Source organism: Oncorhynchus masou, chromosome 9 (assembly GCF_036934945.1).
Source record: "Oncorhynchus masou masou isolate Uvic2021 chromosome 9, UVic_Omas_1.1, whole genome shotgun sequence".
Lineage (NCBI taxonomy): Eukaryota > Metazoa > Chordata > Actinopteri > Salmoniformes > Salmonidae > Oncorhynchus > Oncorhynchus masou.
In genome coordinates, this window is record NC_088220.1 from 66,448,980 (window position 1) to 66,470,840 (window position 21,861).

Sequence of the window (21,861 nt, forward strand, 5' to 3'; positions counted from 1 at the left end):
CATACTCCCAAAGGCCTCATCTTCGTCCCACCATAACCAACCAAGACTACCTCTGTAGTACTCAATGATGGAGTTTAATACTCCTGCACGCGACAGCTCAGGTAAGACCCTAGAGCTCAAGGTACAAGCCATCGACCCACTGTCAAGCATAGCTCTCACTTCCACTTCTCCTCCTATTAACACCTTGGCATAGAATAAATCATCATACAGGGAAAGTCACTGAGTTCTGCATAATGATACTATTCTCAGTCTCATTTCATCACAAACACTTATATACAGACTCCAAATCAACATCTCTCACCGATGGGGACTACAAAAGGCCAAACACTCTCCCCTTCTACATGCAAGTCTACTAGTTTTCCGTGAGCTGAGCCGTGATTACTGTAGGGACTCCAACAGCTGTGCTCAGGGCCTTGTGGCTCTGAGAGTGTGCGTGGCAAGCTACATGACAAAGAAAGCAGAGGTGATTGGCCCTGCAGTGAAAGTATCATGTCCAGCATCCCCGCACACTTCACATGTCCCATTAGACCTCAATTTGTTCCTATTCCCTTTTTGAAACTAACGGTGAGACTGTTGTGGTCTCTGCTCCAGCACACGCTCCAGCATTGCAAGGGTCCATTCCATCGGCTCAGAGCCCTGGGCACTGAGCCCTGAGTAGCCTGGTCTGGGGAAGGCACCGCATTCGGTGATTCCATGTGGAGCCCCACAACAGGCATGGTGAGCGGCCTGACAGCACCAACTTCCTGCTTCATTGTTACGATGGCTGGGGTCACCTTAGATAAGTGAGAGTACCTCCGCTCTCTTCTGTATTCATCCAACCTCTCATGAACATCTTTAGCGGTCCACTGCTGTAATGGCTTGCACTTAAAGATAAGCGACAGTTCAGCGTTATGGCAATGTCTGAGGAACATGACTGTGAGCTCACAAGATGGGTCTTCAACACTTTTCTTGTGTCTTTTTAGACAATCTTCAGCAACCTCCATAGCCCTGTTTAGTCTGAGCCAATAGTTGAATGGTTCATCAGTCAGTGGTAATGTGGCATAAAAGTCAGTGAAGGGCATGCTTGAAATAGAAGTGTCACTAAAATGTTGTTTCAGTAAAGGCCCAAGATGGGACTTGGGACTTTTATATTAATCAACAGGGGGATTGCTGCGTATGCCCACTTTAACAACATTGCGGGCCCTTCTCATAAGCCAACGCATAACCTCATCTGCTTGGTCCACCACAGATACGCCCCTCTTACGCATGTAAACCATGACCATATCCTGCCACTCATGCACTGTGCACCTTTCAGAGCCTCCCCCCTAAAGTACACCGGCTCCTTGATAGACTTCAATACCAGGTTTCAGGCCCAACACATCCATAACCCTAGAGCTACATGCATTCCCCATAACATTGTCCCCAACATGTCCAACAATTGTCTTTGATTCCAAACAGGAGGAAATGTTTTCCCCAATGGAATGACCAATCTGCTGTACAATGTCTGCTATGAAATCCATGGAGATTTCATAGCTCCCTGTATTTGGCAAACCTCTTTCATTCACATCCTTGTTTGTTTCCCTGTTGAAACTATCATCGAAACCTCAAACTCTCCTGTTTAGGCATGTGTGTAGAAGCAACCAGATTTCTGGCTGAACCCCTACCAACAGATGGTGACAGATTAAATGTCAGGAAACCCCTACCTCTCCCAACACCTCACCTTCCATCTTAATAATGGGAAATCAACACACTGAAACAAAAATGCAAAGCATTTTAAAATAAAATAAATAAAAACTCACCTCAAAATGTAACATTTACACTGGTAAAAACCCAGCCTAGTTATACCAGATATACACTAGAATTGCAAATAAACAAGTAACACAAAAGTTATCGTTTATCCGTGAAAAGAAAGTTCCAATCAATATAGAAAGTCTCAATAAGAGAAATCACCAACTTTAGTAATCAAGAAATGACGCACTAGCACCCTCTTGTGGCGAAACGCGATATCGCCATAAACTGCGCTAGCAAAGTCTTACGTGATTCTCCAAGGGCAACCTGAGATGGAAATCCAGCGAAAGATGATCCGATCCAGAAGAACGGTGCTTGTTCACTGGAGAACGTAGTTTCCAGAATAATACAACGATTGCAATACACAATGTAATTGCACAAAATTGCACGTCATGCAATGCACGATTCAATCTGCACTCAAGAACTGTACAAAATATACGAAACCCCCACACCAGACACAGTAAGTTGCAAAATGCACAAAAAATGCTTAATCTTATGTGATGTACAAATAAATGGTACATTCAAATCATCACTTGGGAGTATAAAAATCTCTTTTGACGTGTGCTTTGCAACCAACAACCTAATGATGGTTTGGTGCTTGTTCACTGGGACGATTCTAACTTAAACATCCTCCCTCAATCAAGTCACACAAACCAGCCAATAAGATGCCATGTTGAGTAGGTGAAGGCAAGACAAACCTAAAACCAATTGGCTTAACAATAAAGTGGCAAGGGGAATCACCAATATGTGTCTGAAATGGCTCCATATTCCTTATATAGTGCACTACTTTTGACCAGGGCCTGTAGTCCCTCTGGGTACTTTAACCCTCCACTTCTCTCCCTACAGGAGGGCCTCGGCTGAATTGTGGCGAGCTCCTGAATCATGTGATGGAGGTGCTGCGGAGCTCATTCAGCTGCTCGGCCTATGGGGAGGACTACAGCAGCATCCTGCTCAAGAACATCCTGTCTGTCCGCAAGTACTGGTGTGACATCACCCAGCAGCAGTGGCACAGTCAGTGGTTTTTATTGTTCCTCTCTCAATACAGCAGAGACTTTAATTGTTTTTTAATGTAACTAGGCAAGTCAGTTCAGATCAAATTCTTATTTACAATGATGGCCGACCAGGGAACAGTGGGTAACTGCCTTGTTCAGGGGCAAAATTACATATTTTTACCTTGTCAGATTTTTTACCTTGAGCTAACTGCAGAAATCTGCCGTCAGGTGATGAACCTAACCTTTCGGTTACTGGCCCAACACTAACCACTATGCTACCTGCCACCCCTGTTGAATGTAATCTATGAATGTTAGGGGGAAGTAATTGGTGATGTTTTGGAGTAATTGCAGCTAGTAATAGAAAATACAAACACAATGTAAATGCTTGATTGAGGTCATGGGTCCGCAATGCAATGTATTGTCCAGATTTGGATTTCATTCTTGTGAGTTTCTAAACAATTAATTCTCTAATATTCATCTAGATTTGCTGGATCTGTATTGTGGCCTTTTCACTGGTTCCTCCAAGGCCATAAATCGTGTGCTTGTGAGCAGGATCATCCACACTGCAGTCCAGGGCTGCTGTCTGCAGACTGAGGGCTTCAGCCATACACTCTTCAGCTTCTTCTCCAGAGCACTGCTCAATGCCAGGTACGATGACAATAACTGCGAGAGATGACCTGTATCATGCAAGGGAGTTGCTACTTGCCACAGTCATTTTCCAGTAGTTATGCGCCTCACCTGTAGGTGTAAGTTGGCTAATGTGTAAACCTACTAAACTGAACTCTTAGAAATTGAGTCTACAGCTGTGGGGGCTGGTGGGAGGAGCTATAGGAGGACGGGCTCATTGTAATGGCTGGAATTGAATAAATGGAATGGCGTCAAACATGTGGTTTCCATTATATGTTTGATACGGTTCCATTGATTCCATTCCAGCCATTACAATGAGCCTGTCCTCCTATAGCTCCTCCCACCAGCCTCCTCTGGTCTACAGTGAGACCTACCGTCAAGAGACTTCATCCATTACACTGCATGTGATATATTCTCTCCAGGCAGGAGAGACACTTGGCAGTGGTGGAGCACTTGGTCTCTGCTCTGAACATCTTCCTGAAGTCTGCTGCCATGAACTGCCGTATGAGGGTGTGTCGCCTGGGTGAGGAGCTCCTGCCCTCTGTGCTCTATGTGTGGACACAGATGAGGCCCAGCACCACTCTCAAAGAGGAGATAGTAGAGTTCTTCAACCTGCAGCTCTGTGTGCATCATCCCAAAGGATCAAAGACAAAAGACACAGGTATGGCTGGAATTTTGTGGACAGACTGAAAACTGAAAAAACACCATTGTCTTTATGAATCTGTTTCGATGTTGAACGATTTAAAAATGGTGGAACAACAGACAAGTGTGAAGTGTTTTCATCACGGAATTATATTATAGATTATGATTGATACAGCCCATCTGACAACTTTTCTTGACCATTCCACCCCACACTATTCCAGGAGCCTACGCTGAGGACTGGGTCAAATGGCAGAGTCTACTCTATAACCTGTATGATGCCCTGGTGAGTGAGATCAGCCAGATTGGGAGCCGGGGGAAATATGCCACAGGGTCGCGCCACATCGCTGTGAAGGAGAACCTGATGGAGCTGACTGCAGAAATCTGCCATCAGGTGATAAAGCTAAGATCCTTCATTTTTCCATCTTGACTTCATTTAGTTCAAGACTAAAACCTGAGCTGTGCTGACATCATCTGACATAGTTCTCCTGTTTTTAACAATGAAAATAGATGATTTTAGTATTGTTGGTCTCATCTTCATGTTTTGGGTGTTTGACTGTTTCTCAGCTCTTTAGCGAGGATTGTAACTTCCAGATGGTGGAGGTGACTCAGGCCCACCTCAGAGCCACCCAAAGAGGCAGTCCACACGGCACGCCCAGCAAGCGTAGACGCATTGACTTGGGCTGGGAGGTTCTCCGAGACCACCTGCAGCCACACCATAGTGACTTTGACATCATACCATGGTGAGAAAAGACAATATCACACCAAGGTTCAGTGCTCATTAACTTGCCAAATATCCTTATATTTAGTACAATCAAACTCTTCACAGCTCCATATCCTCTGTGTTCCCCAACTCAACAATACAATGTTCCTATCTAGGTTACAGATCACATCAGTGTTGACCTCTAAGTACCCCTCCATGGTGCCTGGCCAGGAGCTGGTTCCTCTGCTATCCGTCCTTTGCCAGCTGCTGGGGGAGCAGCGGCGGGGTGACAGGGGGCCCTACGTGCTGCGCTGCCTGAGGGAGGTGGCTCGCTGCCAGGCCACACACCCAGAGAGGGCCCAATCCTACAGGGCTGAACTGGGCAGGCTGTGGGGCCGTGTCTGGGCCCTGGCTCTACGGGGGGTCAGCTCCCCCCAGACTGAGGCCCTCAGTCTGGCCCTGCTGTCCACCATCCTCCAGGGAGCCTTCATTCCCATTGACAGAGAGCTTTGGAAGCTCTTCTCTGGCTCAGCCTGCAAGCCCTCTGAGTGAGTCCTTGGCTTTGATGAATGATTTTGTCGTATAAAGTCACTTCCTCAACATTTGATTTACTAATGTACTCTTTGCAAAATATAGTGCTTTATGTTTTTATCTCTGAAGGACGATTTCATCCTCTGTTTCTATGTCTGCAGTGCTGCTGCTCTGTGTTTGGCCCAGGCCCTCCTCAAGTGTCCTGTTCTTAAGAGCCTGGGCACTGGGTGGGACCATGCAGGGGCCGTGGAGGGGGTCGGGCCACCCAGCCTCAAGGAGAACATCATGAGCTGGCTGCTGATGAATGAACAGAGTGAAGAGGCAGAGGAGAGCTCAAGACCACACCCCATCATCTGCAGGTGGGCAGTTTATCACTGAGCTCATATCACATTTTTATTCACGCTTAACCTCTCTGCTAGTGTTGTCTAAATCAAATACAATTTTATTAGTCACGTGCCAAATACAACCGCTGTAGACCTTAGTGAAATGCTTACTTACGAGCCTCTAACCAACAATGCAGTTTAAAAAATACAGCTAAGAATAAGAGATAAAAGTAACAGGGGGTTACAGGGGGTTACCCATAAAGAGTCAATGTGCGGGGGCACCGGTTAGTTGAGGTACTATATACATGTAGGTAGAGTTATTAAAGTGACTATGCATAGATGACAACAGAGACAAGCAGTGGTGTAAAGAGGGGGGGTGGCAATGCAAATAGTCTGGGTAGCCATTTTACTAAATGTTCAGGAGTCTTATGGCATGGGTGTAGAAGCTGTTTAGAAGCCTCTTAGACCTAGACTTGGCACTCCGGTACTGCTTGCCGTGTGGTTGGATAGAGAACAGTCTATGACTAGGGTGGCTGGAGTCTTTGACAATTTTTAGGGCCTTCCTCTGACACCGCCTGGTATAGAGGTCCTGGATGGCAGGAAGCTTAGCCCCAGTGATGTACTGGGCCGTACACCCTATCCTCTGTAGTGCCTTGCGGTCGGAGGCCGAGCAGTTGCCTTACCAGGCAGTGATGCAACCCGTCAGGATGCTCTCGATGCTGCAGCTGTAGAACCTTTTGAGGATCTGAGGACCCATGCCAAATCTTTGATTTGAGATCTGAGATCTTGGCCAACAACCTCCTTCCCTCAGTAAGAGCATTGAAGATGGGTCGTTGCTGGGTCTTCCAGCATGACAACAATCCAAAACACACAGCCAGGGCAACTTAAGGAGTGGGTCCGTAAGAAGCATCTCAAGGGCCTGGAGTGGCCTAGCCAGTCTCCAGACCTGAACCCAATATAAAATATTTGGAGGGAGCTGAAAGTCCGTATTTCCCAGCGACAGCCCCGAAACCTGAAGTATCTGGAGAAGGTCTGTATGGAGGAGTGGGCCAAAATCCCTGCTGCAGTGTGTGCAAACCAGGTCAAGAACTACAGGGAATGTATGATCTCTGTAATTGCAAACAAAGGTTTCTGTACCAAATATTAAGTTCTGCTTTTCTGATGTATCAAATACTTATGTAATGCAATAAAATGCAAATTAATTACTTAAAAATCATACAATGTGATTTTCTGGATTTTTGTTTTAGATTCCGGCTCTCACAGTTGAAGTGTACCTATAATAAAAATTACAGACCTCTACATGCTTTGTTAGTAGGAAAACCTGCAAAATCGGCAGTGTATCAAATACTTTTTTTTTTTTACCTTTATTTAACCAGGCAAGTCAGTTAAGAACAAATTCTTATTTTCAATGACGGCCTGGGAACAGTGGGTTAACTGCCTGTTCAGGGGCAGAACGACAGATTTGTACCTTGTCAGCTCGGGGGTTTGAACTTGCAACCTTCAGGCTACTAGTCGAACGCTCTAACCACTAGGCTACCCTGTTCTCCCCACTGTACATGCTGATAGAAATTTGGTAAAACGGATTTAGTTTTCCCTGCGTTAAAGTCCCCGGCTACTAGGAGCGCCGCCTCTGGATGAGCGTTTTCTTGTTTGCTTATGGCGGAATACAGCTCATTCAATGCTGTCTTAGTGCCAGTCTCTGACTGTGGTGGTATGTAAACTGCTACAAAGAATACAGATAAACTCTCGGTAGGTAGTGTGGTCTACAGCTTATCATGAGATACTCTACCTCAGGCGAGCAAAACCTTGAGACTTCCTTAGATATCGTGCACCAGCTGTTATTTACTAGTGGGATTATTTTATCTTGGTACAATGTTTTACATCTGTAATTGTTTTAACACATTCCTAATAAGAGTTTGTCTTATTCCTCTTTTCACAGGGATTTTCCTCATAACCTCATCCCCAGAATCCTTGTGCCTTTGACCCTCAAAGACACCCGAGCTGGCATTATGTTTCTCCTTGGAGCAAAGGGACTTGAGAGGTGAGGGAAATATTTATCTAAAACCGATAAATTCAACCATATTGTCATCAGTGTCAACATAACTCCATAGATTTCATGCCGCCTTCAATCTTTCCCTCTGCCTAAAGTGCTGTGATGCAAGAGCAAGCACAAGTGGAAGTTAAAGGTTCCCTGAGTGAGATTGAGAGCATGTACCTGCAGTTCAGCTTTGACGAGATGCCCTCTAACCCCATGGTGAAAGTGATGGTGTCCTCAGCCGGCACCCAGCTCACTGTTGTCCCCAGCCTTAAACACAAGCTGGAGCAGGGCCTCTTGTCTGTGGCTGACCACCTACTCAACTGCTACTCCCCAGATGTGAGTGAATGCCTATGTTAGAACCATGGTTGTGTGAGTTGGTGTATGTTCAAACTAAGTACTGTGTGTGTTTTCTCCTCAGTCTCAGACCACACCACCAGAATGCCTGGTTCGTTGTTCAAGTCTCCTTACTGGCGTTTTAGCAGGATATGTCTCTACTGGTCTCCTGACTGAGGAAGAAGCCTGCCATTCCCAACTCTTCCTAAAGGCCAAGGTAGTCTGAACGGGTTGATGACATTTTTTTAATGCCTGCAGAAAATCCACATATATGTAATTCATTGTATATTCTGTTGGCTTTTCGAAGGCACTGGTCCAGGATTTTAGTGAGTACATATCTAATGTGAAGGTGAAGATGACAGAGGTTGGGACAATGACCACACTCAGGTCTGTCATGCGGCTGTGCACACAGTGTGTCAACAGAGGGGTTAAGGTAAGACAAGCATTCTTCCTCGTCGTTATCACCGCCATCAACATCTGTGTTTAAAATCTGGCTCTCTATCTGTACTTTCATTGACTTCCACATATCCTCTCCCACAGGACAGTATGAGCTCTGTCTCTTGCAACTTGTTCATGAAGATTTTCCCTGCGAGACTTTTGACTGAACTGGCAGAAATATGCAAACTGTTGGTGAGTCATGGAGAGTTTGCTTTCTGTCCCATGAACCATCATTTTGACCATTTGAATAACCATAATTTGGACCTGTTTAACCACTCTATAATGATCTGAATTATGTAAGCTCACCCTGTGTCTCTGTTTCTAACTCACAGCTGAACAGCTCCTGTAAGAGAGGTAGTGTGGGGATTGAGGAGGAGACCACAGATGAGGACTGGGACATGACGAGGACACAGGCTGACCAGCAGGAGGATATTGACCTGTTTGATGATGGAGACGGACCACAGACCAGCACATCTAAGGGGACTCACAGACAGAATGTGGACCCCAATGACACCCAGTGTGGTTTTGGCAAGTGGATGATATCCCTCGTATGCCACATGTAAAATTAACCCCTCAGCGTCAGCCGCTATGCCAGGATAATATAGGTTGAGGTGGAGCTATTGACATTGTGTACATCCCATCTGATTCTTTCAGATCAACAAGATATTTCCAGAGGTAGGGGCTTGGCAGATGATAATCAGGCATTGTCCTCCATGCATTTCTAGGAATCAACCAGTGACCAGATGGTCATTTAAATACTCTTATCTTCTCCTAGATGCTAAAAGCCTACTGGCTGAGGAGCATTTGGCCCAGCAGGATTTAGCCATCTTGGCCAGTCTAGAGTTCCTGTCCCTGTGTGTATCGGCTGAGTTTATCCACGGGCTCTCTTTCAAACCAGTGGAGGTTTGCCGCAGGTTACTACTGCTGCTGGATCAGATAGACTGCACCAAGCCACTACACCTCAACATGGTGAGTGACCAGGACTGTGTAGTGGGGACAATGTTGCACAGCTCATCGTTGTTCCCTACCAATCATGTTGGAAATGACGACTTATGATGATCTTGTATCTCTAACATGGAATACTAATAGTTCATTATTTTCCTGTCCCCCCTCAGTACCTGGTCCTTCTGAAGAAACTACCTGCTGAGGACACATCGCTGGCAGCTGAAGAGTTTGACTCACTCCTCAGACCTCTGGCGTAAGAAAGGCCTCTAGATTCATATGTCAAGTATACTATGCTATACAGTAGGTGTCAAGTATACTATGCTATACAGTAGGTGTCAAGTATACTATGCTATACAGTAGGTGTCAAGTATACTATGCTATACAGTAGGTGTCAAGTATACTATGCTATACAGTAGGTGTCAAGTATACTATGCTATACAGTAGGTGTCAAGTATACTATGCTATACAGTAGGTGTCAAGTATACTATGCTATACAGTAGGTGTCAAGTATACTATGCTATACAGTAGGTGTCAAGTATACTATGCTATACAGTAGGTGCTGGAGACGTTAGGACTTTTTTTTGTGCTTGCAGGGATCTTTGCTCATTGTACCGCCAGGACCAGGAGGTCTGTGCTGCAGTGCTGCTGGGTCTGCTACCGTCTATCCGTAGTCTGGGCCGTACCCAGGACCAGCACAATGACATGAGACACGTCCAGGGAGCTCTGCTCCAAGTGGTCTCTGGATTCTGGTCAGCACCAAAGTCTCCATTTTTGTATTTTGACTTCACAATAATTCTGGTTCTTTGTTCTAGAATTGAACTTCCAACTTTTTAATGGTCTCTTCTAGCATTTTGGGCAGAACGGGGAAATGCACAGCAATTGTAAAGGTGGCATTAATTCACTGTCTACTGGCTCTACTGGAGGTGAGCTCACAATGTTTTAAAATCACAGCATAGTAACTGCCCATGATAACCACCCTGTCTTTAGGTAGGTAGAGCGTAATAACACCAAAGATTTACTTCCCTGTCTCTGCCCCTATGTCAGGCTGACCCTTGCTGTAAGTGGGCGGTCCTTACCCTGAGGGAGGAGGAGCTTCCAGTGTCCGTCATCCTCCCGTCCCACCTGTCTGACTCTCACCATCATGTACGAATGCTTGCAGCCATGACAGTGGAAAGGTTGGTTTTTACCGACAGAACACTCTCTCACCAGCCTTAATTCCATCACAGAGGCTAATATCTCTCAAGTTAAAAGTAAATATTTACATGTTTGACATGTTTACCATGCATGCTCTCTTCCATCCATAGGCTGTTTTTGGAGATGACACCGGACAGCTTGGAGAAGAGAAAGATGCTTCCTCTGAAATGCCAGCAGACAGCCTTTGAGAATGTCTACCTGAAAGCCCAAGAAGGGATGAGGCTCCAGGTAAACCTGTCTTTCACATGTTACTCTGACAGAAGTTATGGCCAGTCCGTCTCACTATCCCTCTGCTCTCCCTGGTGTGTCACAGAAGAACAGCTCTCCTGAAGACCTGAGTGACGAGACCTTTAACCGCAAGGCCACGCTGCTGAAGAGTGTGTCGGTGGTGCTGTGCTGCAGCCCCGTCTGTGAGAAACAGTCCCTCTTCGCCCTCTTCCAGTCCTACAAGGAGAACAACATAGAGGAGCCACTCATCAAAAAGGTAAGGGAAAATTATTTGGCTACACATATTTACGGTCTCATCAATTATTATGTTTTGTATTCATGTTTCTTAAACTGAAAGCACTTTATAGTGAATGTGGGTAACTTTCCCTTTCCACCAGGGGTGGAAAAGGTACCCAATTGTCATACTTGAGTAAATGTTAGCATACCTTAATAGAAAATGATTCAAGTGAAAGTCACCCAGTAAAATATTACTTGAGTAAATGTAATTGCTAAAATATACTTAAATATCAAAAGTAAAAGTCGAAATCATTTCAAATTCCTTATATTAAGCAATTCAGATGGCATCATTTTCATGTTTTTATTTATTCACGGATATCCAGGGGCATGCTCCAACACTGACATCATTTACAAACTAAGCATGTGTTTAGTGAGTCTGCCTGATCAGAGGCAGTAGGGATGACCAGGGATGTTCTCTTGATAAGTGTGTGAATTAGACAATTTTCCTGTCCTGCTAAGCATTCAAAATGTATTGAGTACTTGTGGGTGTCAAGGAAAATGTATGGAGTAAAAAGTACATACTTTTCTTTAGGAATGTAATAAAGTAAAAGTTGTCAAATATAAATAGTCAAGTACAGATACCCCAAAACTACTTATGTAGTACTTTCAAGTATTTTTACTTAAGTACTTTACACAACTGCTTTCCACCATCACTACATACAGTATATCTCTGACTACTGTATCAATATGCTATGATTTTGACAGACTGAATGTTAACCTGGTTTGTCTCTCACCCCCTCGAGGTCCTGGGCAGTGTGTCTAGAGCTCTGGGCTACAGGAGTGTGGAGGGGTTTGTCAGCTCTCACCTGGATTACCTGGTGGCAGAGTGGCTGGGCCAGCATGGCTACACTCTGGAGTCCTTCCCTTACACTCTGCTCAACCACACCACTCTCAAGGACTTCTACAGGTAGGTGCACATGCTTAGTTTACGTTCTACATGACATTTTTTACTTTAGTTTATTTAGTAAACAATTTCTTCACTATTTTTTTTAAACTGCATTGTTGGTTATGGGCTTGTAAATAAGCATTTCACGGTAAGTTCTGCACCTGCTATATTTATTTTATTTTTTATTTCACCTTTATTTAATTCAGTTACTATTCAAATTCGGCGCATCCCATGACTTTTTGTGAATTTACTGATTTGACAGAATTGAGGTGAAAGTAGAGTTTCTACCATATTGCTTTCACCTATTCAATCATGTCAGATCACCTTAAGGAAGGAAGGAAAGAAGGAATGATGCATCTATCGATTTATTTGTTGTTTCTTTGTTTTATCCCAGCTCCTCCTATCAGGTCCTTATCCCACACCTGGTCTTCCTGGATGACTTTAAGCAGGTGAAGTCCATCAGCACCCTCCTGGGTAAGGACTGGAAGAAGCTGCTGGCCAACTGCTTCCCTAAGATCATGGTTAACATCCTGCCCTACTTTGCCATGTCGGGCCAGGATGCCCAAGTGGCCCGGCAGAGAGAGAAGGCCCACAGGGTCTATGACCTACTCAAGGACAGCAACTGCCTGGGCAAACCGGTGAGGAAGAGACGCTTGGAGTCTCTGTGCCTGCAGCTGAATGTGCTTAAAACTCTGTAGGATGTTATCATGTATAAACCACGATTGGGTTCCATTCCTTTTCACTTCATCCCCTGAAGTGGCTGAATTGAAATGGAATTGTCTCCAACCCTGGTGCCAGGTTTGCTAACTGTCATGGAAATTTTAATCAGAAAGGAAGAAAAAGACTACATTCTTCAAAACTTCAACCAAGTAAAATATAAAACATTGTAGGACAGGGCTTTCTTACACTACTACATTGACTTTGTAAAGGGCTTCTGTTGAGCCAGTTTTTTTACCTTCACATGGTACAAAACATTCTCATGGGAATCATTTCAACAGTTACAAGTCATTTGAAAAGTTACACAGGAGTACACCCGTCGTCTGTACAAAGAGGACAATCATGACGTTGACACTGTCCACACGGCCAGGGTTCAGCGTCAACCTGCTTCGTCCACCTCATCTGTCACGCTTTTCCAATGTAGTCCTCCAGTGACTCTTTGGCTTTCTGGGGCAGCAGGTAGCGTGGTTAGAGCGTTGGGCCAGTAACCGAAAGGTTGCTAGATCGAATCCCCGAGCTGACAAGTAAAAAAAAATCTGTTGTTCTGCCCCTGAACAAGGCAGTTAACCCACTGTTCCTAGGCCGTCATTGTAAATAAGAATATTTTCTTCACTGACTTGCTTAGTTTAAGAAATGTTGAATAAAAAATATAAATGTATACATTCTGTGTGCAACTGGATGGCTGACCAATCAGTCATTGGTGGGTAATGTTCCTTTATGCGATCACACAGTGCAGCCAGTTGGGCCTGATAGGGTTCATCGTCCGTCCATAATATGAATCTCTCGTCAATACACACACACTCAGGAAACAAAAACAAACTGTATTTGGTTAGGAACGTCTTCCTTTCTTATAATTAAAAAGGAATAATTTCTTCTCATCAAAATATTTTTGAATTACTCTGTCATTTTTGATTTTGTACCCACATGGTAGTTCCTCCTATGCACATTTAAGGTTTTAAATGTATAGCTGGTTTCCCAATCATAACCAACTGTTTTACCAGTCCATTGATTAATACATTTTCTTTTACAATATTTTTCTATCCCGCAGGAATACTTTTTATTCTATCTCAGGACCCTGGAACACTTTCAGCAGGACCCTGTGCTGGTATCTATAGTACTTCAGGACCCTGTGCTGGTAGCTATAGTACTTCAGGACCCTGTGCTGGTATCTATAGTACTTCAGGACCCTGTGCTGTTATCTATAGTACTTCAGGACCCTGTCCTGGTAGCTATAGTACTTCAGGACCCTGTGCTGTTATCTATAGTACTTCAGGACCCTGTGCTGGTATCTATAGTACTTCAGGACCCTGTCCTGGTATCTATAGTACTTCAGGACCCTGTGCTGGTATCTATAGTACTTCAGGACCCTGTGCTGGTATCTATAGTACTTCAGGACCCTGTGCTGTTATCTATAGTACTTCAGGACCCTGTGCTGGTATCTATAGTACTTCAGGACCCTGTCCTGGTATCTATAGTACTTCAGGACCCTGTGCTGGTATCTATAGTACTTCAGGACCCTGTTCTGGTATCTATAGTACTTCAGGACCCTGTGCTGGTATCTATAGTACTTCAGGACCCTGTCCTGGTATCTATAGTACTTCAGGACCCTGTGCTGGTATCTATAGTACTTCAGGACCCTGTGCTGGTATCTATAGTACTTCAGGACCCTGTCCTGGTATCTATAGTACTTCAGGACCCTGTGCTGGTATCTATAGTACTTCAGGACCCTGTGCTGGTAGCTATAGTACTTCAGGACCCTGTCCTGGTATCTATAGTACTTCAGGACCCTGTCCTGGTATCTATAGTACTTCAGGACCCTGTGCTGGTATCTATAGTACTTCAGGACCCTGTGCTGGTAGCTATAGTACTTCAGGACCCTGTCCTGGTATCTATAGTACTTCAGGACCCTGTGCTGGTAGCTATAGTACTTCAGGACCCTGTGCTGGTAGCTATAGTACTTCAGGACCCTGTGCTGGTATCTATAGTACTTCAGGACCCTGTGCTGGTAGCTATAGTACTTCAGGACCCTGTGCTGGTATCTATAGTACTTCAGGACCCTGTGCTGGTATCTATAGTACTTCAGGACCCTTTGCTGGTATCTATAGTACTTCAGGACCTTGTCCTGGAACACTTTCATCAGGACCCTGTCCTGGTATCTATAGTACTTCAGGACCCTGTCCTGGTATCTATAGTACTTCAGGACCTTGTCCTGGTATCTATAGTACTTCAGGACCTTGTTCTGGTATCTATAGTACTTCAGGACCCTGTGCTGGTAGCTATAGTACTTCAGGACCCTGTGCTGGTAGCTATAGTACTTCAGGACCCTGTCCTGGTAGCTATAGTACTTCAGGACCCTGTCCTGGTATCTATTGTACTTCAGGACCCTGTCCTGGTATCTATTGTACTTCAGGACCCTGTCCTGGTATCTATAGTACTTCAGGACCCTGTGCTGGTATCTATAGTACTTCAGGACCCTGTCCTGGTAGCTGTAGTAATTCAGGACCCTGTCCTGGTATCTACAGTAATTCAGGACCCTGTCCTGGTAGCTATAGTACTTCAGTACCCTGTCCTGGTATCTACAGTAATTCAGGACCCTGTGCTGTTATCTGTAGTACTTCAGGACCCTGTGCTGGTATCTATAGTACTTCAGGACCCTGTCCTGGTATCTATAGTACTTCAGGACCTTGTCCTGGAACACTTTCATCAGGACGAAGTGTGGGCTCTCTGAACTACATCTAATGCAGCCCCTGCGCACTGTTAACCTTGGTGTCCGATCAGCAAACGGAGTTGGCCAACTCATCCTCGTCGCCAAGAATTGTATTGGAAATTCTAACCAGAAAGGAAGAGAGAGACTGTAGATTCTTCAAATAACTACTTTATTATTCTGGAGCGGTTCACAATTCACTCAATGGTGCAGAGTTAAGAGCCCAACTAGCAAGATTTGGGTCTCAGCTTTTATAACCTTTGTCTATGTGGCAGTTTAGCGAATGTGTAAGAGCCTGATGGGAACATGGTAACAAAACTGGCATTGTCACTTGTTTGTAAGCTATCTAGCTGCTGCTGCTCAAGCTAGCCTCTGGTCTCTCCATATCTCCACACAGCTGTTCTCTTGAAAGTTACAAAAAGAACAGGATGGACCAAAAATTGTGGTCACTCTCAGACGGCCCTTTGTCTTTGGCCCCGCGTGACTAAGATACACAAGAGTGGAAGAACACTACCTTCTTACATGATAGAAACATGACAGTGGGAATGTACAGGTTTAAGGCGTATATGTTCATAAGAGTTTCTAATTTTCCCACCATACAACCATTTCAGGTTGAGCTAGCTACAATCCGCAGCAGTCAAGTGAACCTGCATTAGAAGCTGTAAAAGCAATCTTTAATGTCTGTCTCTCTCACAGACCTAACTTACTGTATCACTGTTGGACTTTCCACAGCAAATCGACAGCCTGATTCACAGTAACCTGTCAGACATTGTGGTGGAGCTGTTGATGACCCTGTATGAAGGGGCTGCTACTGAGGAGGGGGGCAGAGGGGACCTGAGAAGGTTCATAGGGTAATGTTCACTACACATCACTCCACAACCACCCTTACTTGCATTCAGAACCTTTTCATTGACTGTGATGTTAATATGTTCTCTGTAGGGAACTGGACCCAGCCCCAAACCCACCCTATTTCAGCTCCTATGTCATAAAAGCCACACTGGACTATCTCAGCTCGTGTCACAGTGCCAATCTCAAGTCCCTGGTTGCCATTTTATCCAAGACTCCGGTAAAATGCTCTCCTGCTCTCATCATTGTATTGCAATGGCTGTAAAATGTTGTTACGCAATGGAACAGAATAGGGCTTCACAAAGTTGTGGTTTCGTGAGCCCAATTTTTCAAAACGTTTAATCTGGAAAGGAATCCAGATTCTGTGATCCTCTTGTGTTGTGATTCTAGATCTCCATCCAGAGGATCCTACTGGCGGTGTGTCAGAAGGCAGCTGAGACGATCAATGCCTACGAGAGGCACCGCATCCTGCTGATGTACCACCTGTTTGTCAGCATGCTGCTCAAGGAGGTCAAGGACGGCCTGGGGGGAGCCTGGGCCTTCGTCCTCCGAGACATAATTTACACACTCATCCACCACATCAACAGCAGGTTAGGGGTAAACGCGCACACACACACAAAGTCTGCTGCTCACACACAGATCCAATGGAGTGACTCATCATTTTTGCTCTCTCTAGTAGTTAACTGTTTTTCTGCCTGTTCTTGTTTTCTGACAGGCCGGCCCAGTTGGACGAGGTGTCCAGCCGTAGTTTCTCCCTGTGTTGTGACCTACTGACCTCTGTGTGTCGCACGGCCGTGCAATTCTGTGACGATGCTGTGGAGAGCCACCTACAGGTTATCGTTGGTACTCTCACTGCCCAGGTGACAACCCAACTTGCTATCTCACAGCAGGTAAGATATGGTTGTATTACCTGGCCAGTAGACTATTTATATGACAAATAATAATTTGCTCCAAGTAGGTATTACCCTGTTCATTGTTCTCTCTGTCCTTCTCTCTCCTCTCTCTTCTCGCTCTTTTTTTTTCTTTCTCTCTGTTGACCTGTCTCTCTCAGGTGCTCAGTCTGTTGAAGTTCCTGGTTGTAGAGAGTCAGGACAAGCTGAAGAGTGCCATCCAGAAGTTAGAGCCCTTCCCAGACCGACCTGAGTTCAGAGAGCTGAGGGCCGTGCAGCACACACTGAAGTACAGCACAGGGAAATTCACTCTCAGACAGGTAAGGACACCCCCTTCACACACAAGGCACAGCACACACCCTCTAACCACTCATGTATGACCTCTACAGCTGATTCACACTTCTGTCACACTATTGCCACATCCCATGAGCCTCTCTGTGTCTCGTCCACAGGAGATAGCCCACTTCCTGTCTGTGGCTTCCTGTGACTCCCTGCCTCTGACCAGACTGGAGGGGCTGAAGGACCTGAGGAGACAGCTCCACAACAACAAGAGCCAGATCAGACCGCTGCTGAGAGAGTGCCTCGGTCAGAGAGGGGAAGGGCTACCGTAGTCTAGATATGTTATCAGACCCATGTATCTGTGTGTGGGGATGAGTGTGTGTTAGTTTGCCCGTTTTGAATCCTATCTCTGTACCTCTTCATTCTAGCGGACCCTGCAGAGAGTGTGTTGGTGCTGCTGGTCCTTAACCTACTGCAGCTCTGTAAGCTAGCAGCCAATCACCCTGGAGGAAGAGACATCTTAGGTACGTATGGTTACCACAACCTCACTGTTGGCACTGCGTATGTTTCCTCTCTCAGCCCAAGAAAGCATCAATAATTGTTTGTGTGATAGGAAGTAGTTTCGGCCGGCTTGGCACCGTTGTGTGAAAAGGGTCTTAGTCTTTTCCTTGACCATGTGCCTATGTTTTTATAGAGGCTGCAGGGAGCTGTCTGGGAGAGCTGGGGCCTGTGGATTTCTCCACCATCGCTCTGCTCCATGGGAAGGACCAGCTCAATGCCAGAGCTGTATCACTCTTCCCTTCAGTGGAACCACAGTGGCTCTACATCATCCTGAACTGCATCAACAACGCCCTCACACACCACTGGTACACCATACAGGGGTCTACACTGACATGTTTTCAAAGAGCACATTTGCTCCAAAGTTGAAAAATGTAGGTTTAGAATTTGAGAAAAATATTATAGGTATAAATGATAATTGCCACCAATTACAAAATACATTTTTTTAGGGGCACTGGTGCTCCCAAATTACAATTCCAGGTAGCACAGTAAAATATTTAGGAGCATATGTGACCATAATGGTAGCAGTTTAGAGCCCTGCCATATACTGTATCTAATGGCCCTAAAGTACAATTACTCTTTCCTACTAATTCAACACTGAATTTAGCACAGGGACGTAGCCACTGTATTGTCATATGGTTTTCATATAGTGAGTGTGTCTTGACATGCTGTTATGTTTTGTGGTCCCATGTGTTTTTCTGTCAGTATTGAGGTGAGGCAAGCTGCTGTCCAGAGTCTGAAGGACATCTTGGCCACTCAGGCTGGAGCTGACTTCTGGGAGATCCATAAAGACAACCGTGACCCCATGCTGGCTTACCTCAACCCTTTTAGGTCTACAAAGAAGAAGGTTTGGCAGACTTTTCAAGACCTGAAATATTACATCCTCGTATGTGTGTCTGAATTTCGTAGTGTGTGAATTTGTTTGCATACATATATGTGTCGGTGTGGGTGCGTTAATTATCCATTCACCTGTGCAGGTGGTCGGGATGAGTGAGGAGGTGAGCTTGGTGGCTAGGGAGCGGCTGGAGAGCCAGGACCTGTGGGTGCCTGAGGCTGGCGGCCATAAGGCCTGGTTGAAGATGCTCTGCATGGTTTTGCTGGACAGTGGAGGGGTCAGGAGTGAAGCTCTGCTGCTTACCCGGCCCCTGTGTCTGGTGAGGGCATGGCTGTTATATCTCTAGGCCAGCACTTGTGCTAATGCTAATTTCTTGTTCAGTCAGGCATCGCTCTGTCAGGCATAAACACATGTTCAATTCCGGCTTATCTTTCCAGTCAGATATCCCTGTCTTTAACCCCTATCCTTTCCCACGTGTTCAGGTGAAAACAGACTTCTGCCAGAGGGTTCTGCCGCTCATCATCCATGACATCCTGCTGGGGGACTCTGACGGCTCCTGGAGGAAGCTCCTCTCCACACACATCCAGGACTTTTTCACCAGCTGTTTCAGTCGTGCCTGGGCCTCTAGCCGCTCCACCACTCCTCTCCCCTCAGACTCTGGTGCGTTTTACTCTCCATCTCTCAACCTTTTTCTCTAGCTCTTTCTCTCTTTCTCTAGCTCTTTCTCTCTCCCTTTTTCTCTCCCTCTCTCTCTAGCTTTCTTTCTTTAGCTCTTTCTTTCTCTCTCTAGCTTTCTTTCTCTCTCTAGCTCTCTCGCTTGCTCGCTGTGTATGTTTGACTTAAGACATTTCTAGTAGGTTTTTCTCCTGAAGATCAGGTCATTAGTGTTTTTTATTATCTCAGCAGGAGAGTCGGACATTTCCAACCAGGGTCCGTTGGATAAGGCCTCTCTGCGCACCATGCTCTCTGTCATTAACTATCTGAGGCAGCAACAAAGACCTCTAGAATCTGATAGGTTTGTAGATGCATTTGCTCTTATCTCGCTGACCTGTACGACTATAAAATATACTGCACCCCTCTCTTTGTTAGGCTGTACGGTGTTTGATGCTGTTGTGTTGGTTCTAGTAACTTGTGTGGTACGGTGTTTGATGCTGTTGTGTTGGTTCTAGTAACTTGTGTGGTACGGTGTTTGATGCTGTTGTGTTGGTTCTAGTAACTTGTGTGGTACGGTGTGCCACTCTAACTTCTGGTTGGAGCTGAACTACCTGGAGGTGGCCAGGGCAGCCCAGTCCTGCTCAGCCCACTTCACAGCCCTGCTCTACTCTGAGATCTACGTCGACAAGATCAAGACTAACATGGAGGAGAACCGCAGGTACACTACACATGATGGGAGATACTGATGTCTCTTATGTCTTTCTTGTTCTGTGTTGTTCTCATCGTTCTTTACCTCTGCTTACAGAAATCCGTCCAGAGCGTCGCGCAGAATCACATTTGATGAGAGCAGTCAGAACTTCACCATCTCCAGTCTGACAGAGGAGAGTGTGAAAGACACTGGTATCAGTCTACAGGTAGAGTTGATTTTGCAATTAACCTTTAATGTTGTTGTCCAAGGCATAGCTCTGTACTGTCATTTGTGTACCATGTCTTAGGACCTACTGATTGAGGTGTATCGTAGTATTGGGGAGCCAGACAGTCTGTATGGGTGTGAAGGTGGGAAGATGACCAGCGCTCTCACCAGGTGAACTTTGTTATCCTATTTTTGTTCTATCTTGGATATTCAAAGTTTTGTTAGCTGAGAATTCTCTTTTTGTGTGTCTGTTTTGTAGGATTCGAACCTATGAGCATGAGGCGATGTGGGGAAAGGCTCTGACCTCCTACGACCTCCACTCCAATCTTCCTGATGGCACACGGCAAGTGGGCATTGTGGAGGTAAGCAGAAACTTGTTTGAACTCCAAATCTGTATTGTCTCTGTCTGTCTGTGTAAACCATTGTTGGGGACAGATTACAAAACCTAATGCTGCTTGTCCAATGGTCCCTCAGGGTCTGCAGAACATTGGTCTGAGCAGTATCCTGGCCACCTACCTGCAGGGTCTGGAGAGTGAGGGGGTGGAGTGGGGGGCGGAGCTAAGAGAGCTAAGGTTTCAGACCGCCTGGAGGAACATGCAGTGGGACTGTGACCTATCAGACAGGTGAGTGAGAGGGGCCTCAGGACTGTGGCCCATAGGAAAGGTGAGTGGGAGGGGCCTCTGGAAGACAAGGGGTATGAAAGTAAGGGTTCCTGAGGTGGTATTTTAGAAGGTGAAGAAAATATTGCTAAATGGATTGACATGTGCCCTTGGTGTCTTGCCTTCTTGCTTGTTTCAGGAATGAGAAATTGAACCCTGGCTTCAACGAGTCAGTGTTCTGCTCCTTGCAGGCTTTGAGAGACAAAGAGTTTTCCACATTCGACCAAACTCTTAAATATGCAAGGTAAAACAAGGTTTCCCTCATGGAAATCAACAACTATCTCTCAGCCATCAAAATATCACCACACAAACAACTATACTCATTGAAATGAATTGTGTGTGGCATCAGGGGCAATGAGGTGGAGGAACTGTGCAAAGGCAGTCTGGAGGCAGTGTCCTCTCTCTACCCTGCTCTACGGAACCTCCAGAGGATCAGTGAGCTGGAGAGCATCCGACAACTCTTCTCCAAGTATGATCTTCTTTCCCAGCATGTCAACATCGCTAATTTCAAATATCTATACAGTATAGAAAGTGTATTTTATATTTGATTTGAAACCCACTGTGTCTCATACCTCAACACAATGCACATCTACAAATCTAGAGATTTTGTATTTTTTTTATAAATGTTTTATTTGCACACAATAAAAAAATACAAAAACACTGATGGTTTAAAAGGTAAACAAAAAGAACATGGGAGACTGTTACGGAGGAGTGTAAATGCTTTCTTTTAGGCTGGGTCATGTTGTGTTGTATTGTATTGTTGTATGCTTTAATGATGTAATGTATTGATTGTTGCTGCCTTCTTGGCCAGGTCTACCTTAAAAAGAGTCTCTCGGTCTCAATGGGCTTTTCCTGGTTAAATAAAGGTTCAATTAAAAACGCCAGG

At 45.3% G+C, this 21,861-nt stretch overlaps 1 protein-coding gene across 3 annotated transcripts in view; it reads left to right on the plus strand.

Moving 5' to 3' along the window:
• Positions 1-21,861, plus strand: part of atm (ATM serine/threonine kinase) — a 38,690-nt gene that overhangs the window by 6,477 nt on the left and 10,352 nt on the right. For 2 of the 3 annotated variants that reach the window (XM_064974995.1, XM_064974997.1), the window contains exons 5-45: positions 2,614-2,778; positions 3,242-3,407; positions 3,809-4,047; positions 4,250-4,419; positions 4,593-4,768; positions 4,905-5,276; positions 5,421-5,618; positions 7,522-7,623; positions 7,731-7,956; positions 8,039-8,170; positions 8,261-8,386; positions 8,494-8,583; positions 8,724-8,919; positions 9,167-9,360; positions 9,507-9,589; positions 9,930-10,085; positions 10,184-10,259; positions 10,381-10,511; positions 10,641-10,758; positions 10,844-11,014; positions 11,778-11,941; positions 12,315-12,558; positions 16,074-16,192; positions 16,281-16,407; positions 16,578-16,777; positions 16,903-17,077; positions 17,239-17,397; positions 17,530-17,662; positions 17,785-17,880; positions 18,051-18,222; positions 18,620-18,761; positions 18,892-19,068; positions 19,232-19,409; positions 19,653-19,764; positions 19,963-20,121; positions 20,209-20,317; positions 20,399-20,487; positions 20,576-20,678; positions 20,791-20,939; positions 21,115-21,219; positions 21,325-21,444. In XM_064974995.1, coding sequence (XP_064831067.1) covers positions 2,614-2,778; positions 3,242-3,407; positions 3,809-4,047; positions 4,250-4,419; positions 4,593-4,768; positions 4,905-5,276; positions 5,421-5,618; positions 7,522-7,623; positions 7,731-7,956; positions 8,039-8,170; positions 8,261-8,386; positions 8,494-8,583; positions 8,724-8,919; positions 9,167-9,360; positions 9,507-9,589; positions 9,930-10,085; positions 10,184-10,259; positions 10,381-10,511; positions 10,641-10,758; positions 10,844-11,014; positions 11,778-11,941; positions 12,315-12,558; positions 16,074-16,192; positions 16,281-16,407; positions 16,578-16,777; positions 16,903-17,077; positions 17,239-17,397; positions 17,530-17,662; positions 17,785-17,880; positions 18,051-18,222; positions 18,620-18,761; positions 18,892-19,068; positions 19,232-19,409; positions 19,653-19,764; positions 19,963-20,121; positions 20,209-20,317; positions 20,399-20,487; positions 20,576-20,678; positions 20,791-20,939; positions 21,115-21,219; positions 21,325-21,444 — 6,319 coding nt within the window. The remainder of the gene's footprint in view (positions 1-2,613; positions 2,779-3,241; positions 3,408-3,808; positions 4,048-4,249; positions 4,420-4,592; positions 4,769-4,904; positions 5,277-5,420; positions 5,619-7,521; positions 7,624-7,730; positions 7,957-8,038; positions 8,171-8,260; positions 8,387-8,493; positions 8,584-8,723; positions 8,920-9,166; positions 9,361-9,506; positions 9,590-9,929; positions 10,086-10,183; positions 10,260-10,380; positions 10,512-10,640; positions 10,759-10,843; positions 11,015-11,777; positions 11,942-12,314; positions 12,559-16,073; positions 16,193-16,280; positions 16,408-16,577; positions 16,778-16,902; positions 17,078-17,238; positions 17,398-17,529; positions 17,663-17,784; positions 17,881-18,050; positions 18,223-18,619; positions 18,762-18,891; positions 19,069-19,231; positions 19,410-19,652; positions 19,765-19,962; positions 20,122-20,208; positions 20,318-20,398; positions 20,488-20,575; positions 20,679-20,790; positions 20,940-21,114; positions 21,220-21,324; positions 21,445-21,861) is intronic. The other variant, XM_064974996.1, reaches the window with a different exon arrangement.